Raw genomic sequence first — 11946 nt, 5'->3', positions numbered from 1 at the left:
TCAAGCAACTCACATCACCTTGTGCTCAGTGGCGGTGCTCAATAACGCCTTGAAATTTGCTCACAACATGCCAATGTCAAGTACATGAAGTTTCGTTCCTCATCACCAAGGGACCATCCAAGTAATCAGTGGCATCTATTGAAGGTTCTAACACTTTGCTTCAACCCATGACTACATCACCATCAACTCGTAACCTAAGTTACATAGCGACATCCTCCAATGTGATCGGGTATTCCCCGCACGGCATAATGAAGGTATGGGTCTCTGACCACCATCGCTTAACCAAGGTAGATATTAGGTTTGCCCTTAGATAATGCGAGTCCCAAATCTTGCCAACTATAAGTATGGCATGACCCGCTCGTGGATTGTACTTGGCATAATGGAACTGCGACCTCAAAACTGGGTACCCATCTTATATGGTAAAATTTTTATAAAATATGATCGGGATGTAGGGTCAATACCGATCGGGATGCTTGCAGGAACTATGTAACAGGAAGCTCAAGAGGGCTTATAACGGATGCTCGTAAGATCTATGGTGTGTCCGCAACATATGGAGGGCCACAACTAATACAGGAAATCATGTATCCATCAAATTTCATTTATTCAAACGAGACTTATTTTATCGGTATTATGGATATGTGCTGATTTCTACAAAACATTATACAATTACATATACAAATTCATCAAACATATTATATATAATTTAGTTACGAACTTACCTCGATAATTGTTCGTGTTCGTAGGTACTAATCTTACTTTTGTTTCCTCATCCATCGAATAGTCTATCTGGATCTTATGATTAAATTTAACTCATTTTAATAAATTCACATTCATTTCATCCATTCACATCCTACCGAAAAATTACCATTTTACCCCTATACTTTTAATAATGCGATTTCGTCTCTAGGCTCGAAAAATAAAATTCATGCAATTTAATTCTTTTCCAGTCTAACTGGATTTTTTATATAACATTTACAACCACGTAATTCATAAAATTCAGAATTTTCCATATTTTACATCTTTACAATTTAGTCCCTAAATCACAATTTCATCAAAATTCTCTTTACAAAAGTTGTTTATCTAGCAACAACCTTTCATTTTCTACCATAAAATTTCAAAATTTCAGCATACATCCATGGAAAACTTTTATACTTTGATAATTTACAAATTAATCACCAAATAGGTAGATTAGGGTTACTACGATCTAAGAAATATAAAAATTACTAAAAATGGGACAAGAATGCTTACCCAATTAAGCCAATTTTAGCTTGCTTGACTCCTTTCCTCTTTAGCTATGGGTTTCCATGAAAAATAATTTGGGGAAAGATGATGAAAAGATGATATTTTGTTATTAATTTTTATTCATCTTTTATTTTCCATTTCCAATTTAGTCCTTTTCTTTTGTTAAATTTCCATGGAGGAATCATCATAAATATCTACTAACTTCTCTTATAGTCTATTTCCTTATAAGGACCTCAAATTTTGAATTCATAGCTATTTAATCCTTCTAGCTACTAGAATTCAACCTTTTGTATTTTATGCAATTTGGTCCTTTCTATAATTAAACATGATCGATATTTTTATCAAATTTATACGCCTTTCCTATTATATCAGATGAATATTATTAAATAATTTTCTTTTCGACTCCAATTTTGGTCCTGATATGTTTGATTTCTTGAAATGGGCTATTAAGTATCATTCAATTGTGAATTTTAATTTTCTTTCATATAATTTTACATTTATTTATCTCACTAGATTATTGTTTAAGGTTTTATGGTTGATATCCGGTAATGACACTAAATTAATTGTGAAATTATTAAATTATCATTATATACAATTATTTATTAATTGTGGTCTTTTTTTTTATTGATATAAATCAATAAAAAATTGGTCATAAAATATTTGACCCAAAAACCTATACAATAAATATTTTACTTTACCTTATAACAAAAAATCAATTAATTTTTAATAGATATTTGTTACATATTTTTTTTCAGGTGATTAAATAATCAATGGTATATTCTATCCTATAAAGTTAAGTCTTTTCTTTTTAAAATAAAATATATTTATAGCAAAATAACAAATGGCCATGCAGTCTCGAACCTGCGACCTTCGTTATTAGCACCACGCCTTAACCAATGAGCTAATGGCACGATATCTCTAAAGGAAGAAACACTAATGGGAACAAGTTGTGCATTTGGCAATTTGTTCATTTCTTCTGCACAGATAAGTTGGCACCATGTTGATATCTGATGTGCCTTCTTATAAGTATTTATATTTACTCAAGGTAAATAAATTAATTCTTTAGAGATCTAGAATTACCATCGCTTACCTCTTCACCAATTTGATATGCTCATTAATATTAGTTTTTCTTTACTTCAAACAAAATAAGCACTTGAATTCTTTAGAGATTAGAAACTACCATCGCTTACCTCCTCGTCATTTCGGTATGCGTCATTAGCAAGATACATAAATTTTAATGAGATCTATGATGATCAACAACCCAGTTTGGGAAGGTGGTTTAATGGCCACAATGCAATCTAATAAAGCATCAAGGACTAAATGGTTAAATTACCCTAATCTCAACTTCCATTCATCTCATAAGACTAAGGTCAATTTAACATTGTCTCTCAAAGCAATTTTGATATAAAAAACATTTGATAAATTATTACTAAATAAAATGCTTTTGAGTTTTTTAAAAGTGCTTTTGAGATAATAAAAAAAATTTGTCAAAAGCAAAGTAGAAAATTTTAATTTTTACTTAAAAGTGTTTTGAGAAGCAATGCTAAACTGACCCTAAGTTGAGATGTTGAAATATTTTTAAAATATTTATAGTATTTCGTTAAATAAAAATAAAAGGGTTTAAGCAATATAAATTTATAACTTTTGGTTATTAATTAATAATTATGGCTATTCATGATAATGAATTATATCTCTTAACTATGAAGAGTTATTTTTTAACAAAAAATTATAACTACTCAATTAATATTTATTATGTCCATTTAAAAACGTTACTTGAACTGTTATATTAATTTAAGAGATATAATTATTAAAAAAAACCTATTAAAAAATTATTTTAATGAAAAGACAAGAGAATTTCTATTAAATAGAGATACGGTTTCATCGGATAATATATCAAAATATCGTTTGGGAAATACATGGTATAAAAAGGCTTATTACTATCTAGTGTCACGGGGTTAGAATTTAAGTCTGGCAAACTGTACAACCTTAAGCGACTAAAATAAAAAAAAATGGCAATTCAAAAGACAATGAACTCGAATAGAATAGAAAAGTCACAAGAAAATAATAGCACACCAAGTGTTTGAGTAAATGCTATAAAGTATTCTATTACTCAGAATGAAAGAATGAAGTAATTACAAATGAATGAGGCGGACTCTATTTATAGTTGAGCTCTCCCAAATCCAACGATATAGATTGAATTACATCAATAATTGAGATTAATGACTATCTATAATATGAAAGTTCTAAGATATTTAAATTTTATGCATTCTTATCTGTTAGGATTTACATTAATCATCTTGGTAACATACAAATTACTAGGTATTTACATTTTAATTAAGATCTAACTAGATAAGTCTTAAGTTCTTCCAAGTAATGAATCTTCCTATTAAACGAATATCCCAACTGAATATAAATAATCTAAAATGTGTGCATCAATTATGGTCTCCTTTGCACGTCTATATTACTTTATATCACTACTTGAATTTTTTATTCAAAAATTATAAATTTTTTATTCAAATAATGGGTGTGTATATGCCTAAAGACATTTAAGCCTTTTACATTTTACTAAATAATTTCCATAAAAATAAACATTTACCGAAACTTAAATTTCCATTAATGAATTTAATTCCATTAATTGGATTTTAATTAAAGTTTGTTATTTTTATATATTATCCACTAAAATTCAGTTAGTGGATAATAATTGTCATTTGAGTCGTATTAAAATTTTAAAATTCAAAAAGTTTAAGAACTTAAAATAATCAATGAAGATTATGGACTAAATTACAACTATGTTAGTATAAGATTAATAATTAAATTTAACCAAATAGATTTAACAGTTATATTGGATCAAGGCTAAAATTTTAAATTTGAGAAGCACAGGGACTAAAATTGACCAAGTTAAAAAATATAAAAACTAAAATTGATCAAATTAAAGTATAGGGACTACACCTATAATTTTCATTAAGTATAAGATTAATAGCAGAATTTAACTTTTTTTCTTGAGACCTCCGATTTCAGTTTTTAAAATATTTATTTAAAGTAAAGAGAATGACAAATTTTCCTTGAGAGAGAGAGAGGGAGGGAGGGAGGGAGGGAGGGAGGGACGGAGAGGGGGGGAGGGGGAGAGAGAGAGAGGAGGAAAAATCATTTTCCATTATAACTTAAACTACAACGAAATATCAAGAAATAAAAGGAGGAAAAAAATGAATAAAGAGAAAAATTGAAGATTTTGAAGAAGAAGTGGTTAGCCAGTTATTGGAAAAACAAAAATCCCTAAGATTTTGGGCAACAACTATCCTTGAGATTTGCCAAGCTCAACGTCCTTGAGTAGTGATGAGCCGTCCACTTGCTTTATCAGTAGCTTTACATCTGATGTAGCATCTTTTCGGTAGTGCATTGGCTTATCTCCCTCAACTGCCCAACTATATATTATCATCCATTCACAGCTATGCTCATCCCTAGTATGTTTTTCAATGTCAGCTCTGAGTCAAACAGCATCCATCCTAATATCAACACGCATACTGTTTTCATGTGTCCTAGCACTTGGAAAGACACCGCCGAGAATCGTCCAATGCACAGGTACTGGCTTATGTTGCAGAAAACAGCTAAGGACATGACAGTACTATGAAAAACTGCACATTCCCCCCCCCCCATTTCATACTCATGTCAGATTTCTCCTCATAAAAATCGTCAACTTTGTTTTAAGAACAAGGAATACTTACAAATGCAGCTGTGGAGATCTTATAACTTGCTAGTAACTTGCCAGTGAGGAAGTAATCAACGAATGGACCAAGCAACAAAAGAGATAAGCTTGGATTGGAGCTGTTTGGCTAAGCAGTTCAAAAGATCCTATTGAGTACTTCTTCTGTAAGGACCCAATTGACTATTCCACAAACATTGTTAATCAATACAAACAGAAGCATACATTGAGTATTAAATGATGATCAAAGGGTAAAGGAGAGATGCCTTCAAGCAAACAAAAGAATGGTAGAATGAGAAATGCTTACAATTTGTTGTAAGGAGGTAGATAGGACAGCTACACAGGCACAAAGAAATCCATGCGAATTAATTTTTACATCAGTAACTGTACAAACACCTACACCAATCACCACCACCACCACCACTGCCATCTTGACTTTACTCGAGTAATGTTTACCATTGAGGAGCCATTCCAGAAAGCAAACAACAGGAATCATACTTAGCTTTGAAATCTGTATTACAATGATAAACATGGAGGATTAGCTTTAAAATCTAAATCATAATGATGATACCCAGATAAGAACTTGAACTTTATCAAGTAAATAGGAATGAAAGTTAGTACTATCTTTCTCCTGTTATGTTCAGTAAAGAGTCATTTTACCTGATAAAATCCAACTGAATTCAACATGAGGCTCAAGTTCATCGCGGTAATTGAAGTATTGGCAACAACCGAGAACCAAAGAAGCTCCCACAAAGGAACATTCTTTTTTGTTGTGTAACCAGTGGCATTTGACACCAAACCGATTAAGGCAGTTGTACAAAAGTGGAACCCAGTTAATGTTGTCGCTGTAAAAGCAGGACATTTTTAGATTTACAGAGGCTAAAACATGGCAAGACCAGTCCAGATGGGCAAAACTACAACGAAATGTTAAAAATTACAATATTAGCAAAGAAAAAGGTAGCGCCTTTCTCAGATTTGATAAATTGGATGGAAATATATAATAATTTCATTGTCTTAGGCTAATCTGAGCTTTCAGATTGAATACAAAGATATTATTAAGATTCTGGAAGATCAATAGTCATCTCAACTCATCATCCCATAAAAAATTTTTGAAGTTAAGGGATAGAAGTAAAGAAGATTACAAGCAGAAGCATAGACTAGGATTGTTGAAAATTGTGTGTATCTATCATGGCCATGCCATGAATCAAGGAAAGGAGGGTTCGAGGCGAAACGACCAGGAGAGTCAATAGACGAATGGAGTGATGAAGTAAATTTACAGGTGGTTCAGCTCCAGCAGTTGATTTGTGTGTATATATATACACGCAAAAACAGAAGGGAACATGAATTTGAAGATTTGGAATTGGTTTTGGATTATGAAATGCATGGTTACGTATAAATTATCTAAAACTTGATATGAATTGAAGAGGAATTGTTTTCTTGCTTGATAAAGCCAAAGAAAAAGCAAAATCGGAAGGATAAAAGTCTTTCATCCAGCATATACGCAATTGCTGAAAGCTAGAGAAAGAAGTTTAAATAGAAAGAAAGCAAAAACATGGTGGTAGATTGGCGCCAACTCAATCGAGAAAGGGAATGTGCCCAAACGGTTTGCCATTTCCCCCAGAATTTCATTTATTTACGCATCGGAACCCAACAGGAATTCGGCTAATCAAAATTTCGAGAAATTCAATCACGATAACGACGTAACATTTGAGAAAGAAACCGAAAAAGAAGGAAATAAAGGAAACAGACCAAAAGCGAAGGCATGACCGGTAGGGGACATGAGTTGCTTGTTGACCATGATTAACCCGACGGAGCTAATAACGTTCATTGCCCAAGCTCCCACATTAGAAACGGCTGATGAATGTTTCTTCTCTGCCTCCATTGTCGCAATCCAAATCGAATATTACCAGTCGATTGGACTACAAAGACAGATCTGAAACTTCGCCGACCAAACAATCTCCGATCCTGCCCCCGCACGCAGAGGCAGCTCAGAGCAAGATATACGAGAAAATCTGAAACATGTAAATTTTGAACGATCACGACTTTATATACAGTAGTTGGATCCGAATTATGTTCCAATTTTCTTTTTTTATTAATAGTTACATAAATTTATATATTTACGATTTAATTCTCTTTGAACAAGAACGAATGACATGGTGAGTAGTAGATCATCGATTGTTAAAGTATTTGGAAAATGTCAATTGCCCTAATCTCTTTTTAAATTTGTGAAAAATAAAAATAGAAAGTAAGAAACCGGTGTGAAGAGTGTGGATCCTATTTTACTCCAGTTTGGCAGATGGTAGCTTCTTGGCCTCCCCCCCACCTCCCTTTTCTTTTTTCTCTCACACCTTTTTTGTTCTTTCCTTTGAATTTCCTCTTTTATTTAAATTTATCTCATCACTTATATAGCTTCCTTCAACGACAACATTTTGTCAACTATAAATTCTGTAGGTATATGTATACGTCGCACATGAAATGTCTTTTCTTTGCATGAAGCACAAGTAAACTTTGTTTAATCTATATTAATCTTATCATCATCTATCTAGAAGATAAATATACTCCTTAAATAATCAACCGTGACAAGATAAATGTAGACCATTTATGTATGGTCAAAATGACTATTATAATTTGTTTGTCACATTTATTGTTGATATCTTATCTCTTTTTTGGTCACATTTTCATCTTATATTTACATAAATTATTTACAAACGACCGATACATTTTGACTGATTAGACCACCAATCTAATTTCCAAAACATTGCTTTTAAGCCGAACTTTTTTGGCATTAAGCCCAACAAATTACAATTAGATTAATTTATCAATTAAGCATTATACAATAATTCTAGAATTTAAGTGATGAAACTGTGATTAACAAAACACAATAAACATTGTTGTTGTCTACCAGTCTTCATCTACAGATCTTTCGTTCATATAACTGTATTCAGTATATTTTATTTATTTATTGTTTTGAGTTCACCACTTTACCTTCATCCCATTCCCTTTTCCTCGAGGTACAATTTAATTCATGGGCGCAATGCCCCCTCCCAACTCACAAAAACGCATCTTTCTCCAACAACTTTACTACCTCATGCTGATTGTTCAGCTTGGCTACTTCAATGGGGGTCTTGCCATCCATGTTTTGGAGTGTGCTGACATAAAAAATAAAATAAAATAAATAAATTACATAAACAAGTCAATATACATATCAATGGTTACCCAACGAGTTTGTTTACTTACACAGCAGCCCCGTTCTCCAGTAGAAGGGCCACACAGTCTTTCCTTCCATAACCAGCTGCATAATGAAGTGCAGTATTCTTATTCTTGTCCAAAGCATCCACTCTTGCTCCAGCTTCAACTAGGATTTGTGCACATTTCATCTACAATAATAAAATCACTAGTGTATTAGCTTTACCCCCGGGTAAAAAACATGACATGGAATCTATCCCTTTGCCTGAAATCTTTTCTAAGAAACATAACCTAAAACTAGCCCAATAACCCAATCTCCTACAAACTCTCCTAAACTACTAGACTAGAGGTGTCCACCGGCATTTGAGACTAGTATTGAATACTTGTAACAATCAGTTATTAAACCCATCAGATTTTCCACACAAGTTTGTCCTCGATAGACAAAACTACTTCATTAGTCAGGCAATGCAGCAGTAGGGACTACCCAGATTTCAATTATAAAATTATCATACCTCGCCATAACCACATGCAAAATGTAATGCCGTCCTCCCCTCTGCATCTTCTTCATCCTTGTCAGCACCAGAGGCTAGTGCAGTTTTCAGACCCTAAACCACAAATACAGTCGAGACTTTTTAGATTATCTATCAAAGGCGAAAAATACATGTACAAAAATTCACTCTGTCCTACCTCAACATCACCAACACTAGCACAATGATGTACAATTGACTCATCCTCATTCCCTACTTCATCATCTTCATCGGCTGCAGCCTTACCAACAGAAATGGCTGCATCTCCTGAATCTGCAAGACCCATTGCTTCACCCAACTTCTGGAGAACTTCTTTATGATTCCAGTACCTAATCCAGAAGCCTTTCTGTTATTAATTTAGTGAAAAATAGCTAAATGCGGACATCTACATACGTTCTAAAGAAGAAACTGTTGTGCCCACAACACTATAATACTATGATGCTACTAGTAATTTGATCACCCACCTCATCATGGCTGCGGGACCACCTGTCTCTATTTCTTCTAGAATATGTTTCAATGATGGATCCTCTTTGATACGTGCCATTCTTTCCTCAATCTGGTCTTTTTGCTGAGGATTGGACAAACTTTCAAGCATGCTAGACGTAGCAGGATCCTGAAGACAAAACTAAAACTTCATCTGCCAGAAGCGAGTTCATTTAATGTGATAGAAGGGTAAAAGACTAAAAGAACCGTGAGTCCGCTTAAATGGGCAACTGAGATCACATGCACCTGCATTAATGCATTACCAAGGCGTTCAGCCATGGTCATAAACTGGGGATTCTGCATAACCTGTTGCATGGTCGAATAGTACTGCTGTGGTTCAAACTCAGGCAAACTCTCTTCGGCTGATGCCCCTTGAAACATCATAGTGAGCTGCTCTGCCATTTGGTTATATGAAGGATCTTTTGCTATCTGCTCAGCTAGTGTCTTAATGCTTGGATCCTAAAATAGACCAAGATGGTCAAGATCCACAACACATAAAATTAAAATTTGTTCAGACTTGAGACTTAAAGACAAGCTGTTACGGAAACCGAATTGTGCAAAAATGAAAAATGAGATTAAAATCAAACCAAATGAATCACAAGAAGAATAAACTGCAGAACCCACCAGAGATGAATGGACAAAAAAGTAAAAAGACCTGAAAATGAACTCCGGACGTAATAATCTAGACTTGATACTAAAAACTAAACTTTTCCATTAAATTTAATTACAACTTCATTTTCATTTGAAGAAACAATTCAGAGTAATCCATCCAGAGAATAATAAAATTAAAAATAGAGAAACTTACCTCAAGAAGGCCACTCATGGCTGAGAAATCAAACGGATTGGGGGGGACAAACCCAGGTCCCATATTGGAAGGGAGGCTCCAGCCTGAGCTGGTTGGGAAGCTTCTGGTTTCGAAGTTTTGCTGTCAATGGTGGATGTTTCTGATTTCAGACCTTTGGTGTCCGTTGTCAAAGCCGATTTCTCATCTAACAAAGACAAGAGAAACATAAAGAACAACCTACATATCAATTTACAAACTGCCAAACCATGCGATTTGGGGTTTCATCAACATTAAACGAAAATAGTACTGAGGTACATTACAATACAAGGCCTAAACTTAGCACTTGGAAGGTACAATATAATTAAAAGGCAGCACTGAGATTAACTATGAAAGATTATATCTTTCTTTTTTTTTTTAATTCAAAACCAGATAAACTCAGTGCTAAAAGGGAATAATTAGAATGAGCTGAAAGAGTAAATTCATCTAATAGCCGATTAAGAAATAAGGAAATGGAGCTCGTATTGATCTCCGAACAAATTCAAATCCAACCAAAAGAAAGGAAGAAAGCTCACTGGAAGAAGTGGAATCGTGTTGCAAATTGGAAGCCATTTGAAAGAAGAAATTGGTACTGGAAAGGAAAAAAGAATGAAGAGAGACGAAAGTGTATTAGTTTGTGTCTCTGGGGAAAAATGTAACATAAAATGAGGAATAGAGAATCAGAAAACTCACTCGGACAAGTAAAGTGAAACACAGTAAGAGAGGAGAGGAGGCTAAAGCCTAAGGCAGAGGCAAAGCACCATTGCCTTTTAAGAGTGAACTCTGAATGCAATTAACACAAAAATTGGAAATTGGAGGTGAGCCACCTCCTTCTTACTCTTCTGCATCATAAATTCATAATATACTTTACTTTGTTTGACTTTTTTTAATAAAAAAAAAGCTTAAACTTCACCGATTTTACCTAAATAATTTTTTTTTAAATATCAAAAAAAATTTTAACTATAATTTATGGACCAAATTAACTATTAACTCTTTGAATTGGGGTATAACTCCTTTAAACGGAAGTTAATAGCGGAGAGATAAAAATATAATAATTTGATAATATTAATAATTATTATGTAATTTTAGAAAGTTAGGCGATTAAAATTTAATTTTAAATAAAATTTAGGGTGAATTGGTATAATTTATCCTAAAATAAAATATTAATTTTTTGGGATAAGTTACACTTGTAATCACTAAACTATTCTATTTTTTTTTGTCATAAGTTGTTAAATGATTGACCAAAGATGTCAAGACAACTTTTAAGCTTGGCATAATAGTAACTTTAATCCTGAACATTTATATATTATATCAATTTAATCTTATTTTTACAAAAAAATTAACTCTAAACATTTACATATTGTGTAATTTAGTTTTTCTTTTTCAATTTCGCTTTTCTTTATGACCGTTTCACATAAAAACTTTAAAAATATCTATCAAGTAAATTTGGACGAAATAATACGAAAAATGAAAATGCCAAAAAATCTAAGATAATAATTCTCATTTTTTCTTATTTTTTTATATTATAGACTTCCTTTTATATATAATTGTATAGGTATTTAAAATGCATACGATTCAAACTTAAAAACAAACTTTGGCCTGAAGCTATTTGCGGATATCCCAAGAGACATTAATAAAATTGCTGACTGCCTAGCCAAAATGAACTTTAATACAAACTTTGGCCTGAAGTTATTTGCGGACATCCCAACAAAAATGCTTACACTTTCTTCTATTGATCAAATTAGTGGCATCTTTGCCCAAAGAATTATGATGTAATTAGCTTATTATGTTTATTTTCTTTAAAAAAAACACAGAAAATAAATTAAATTTTACAAAAAGAAATGCGTATGATTTATTTTTTTGAAAAAGGATATGGTTAATATTAATTTTAAATTTGTTAAAAGGTAAAAATCAATCCAGCTAATCTGTCAAAATTTTCTCAATATATGTCAATAGAAAATATTAGTCATATTAGCATGTAAACACAA

General features: G+C 32.6%; 1 protein-coding gene and 1 pseudogene across 1 annotated transcript; both read right to left on the bottom strand.

Annotated features, from left to right (window-relative positions):
- Nucleotides 1-4469: 4469 nt before the first annotated feature.
- Nucleotides 4470-7076, bottom strand: LOC121210805 (UDP-rhamnose/UDP-galactose transporter 1-like; annotated as a pseudogene).
- A 709-nt stretch (nt 7077-7785) lies between these two features.
- Nucleotides 7786-10815, bottom strand: LOC107929764 (ankyrin repeat domain-containing protein 2B). The gene is made up of 9 exons (XM_016861272.2): nt 10652-10815; nt 10495-10550; nt 9944-10127; nt 9385-9597; nt 9120-9268; nt 8816-8984; nt 8641-8733; nt 8180-8319; nt 7786-8091 (listed from the first exon to the last, which is right to left on the bottom strand). The coding sequence occupies exons 3-9, from the start codon at nt 10004-10006 to the stop codon at nt 7992-7994; spliced, it is 927 nt and encodes a 308-aa protein (XP_016716761.2). The 5' UTR covers nt 10007-10127; nt 10495-10550; nt 10652-10815; the 3' UTR covers nt 7786-7991.
- Nucleotides 10816-11946: the final 1131 nt, after the last annotated feature.

Source organism: Gossypium hirsutum, chromosome A12, assembly GCF_007990345.1.
Source record: "Gossypium hirsutum isolate 1008001.06 chromosome A12, Gossypium_hirsutum_v2.1, whole genome shotgun sequence".
NCBI lineage: Eukaryota > Viridiplantae > Streptophyta > Magnoliopsida > Malvales > Malvaceae > Gossypium > Gossypium hirsutum.
This window is presented reverse-complemented; position numbering and strand designations above follow the sequence as displayed.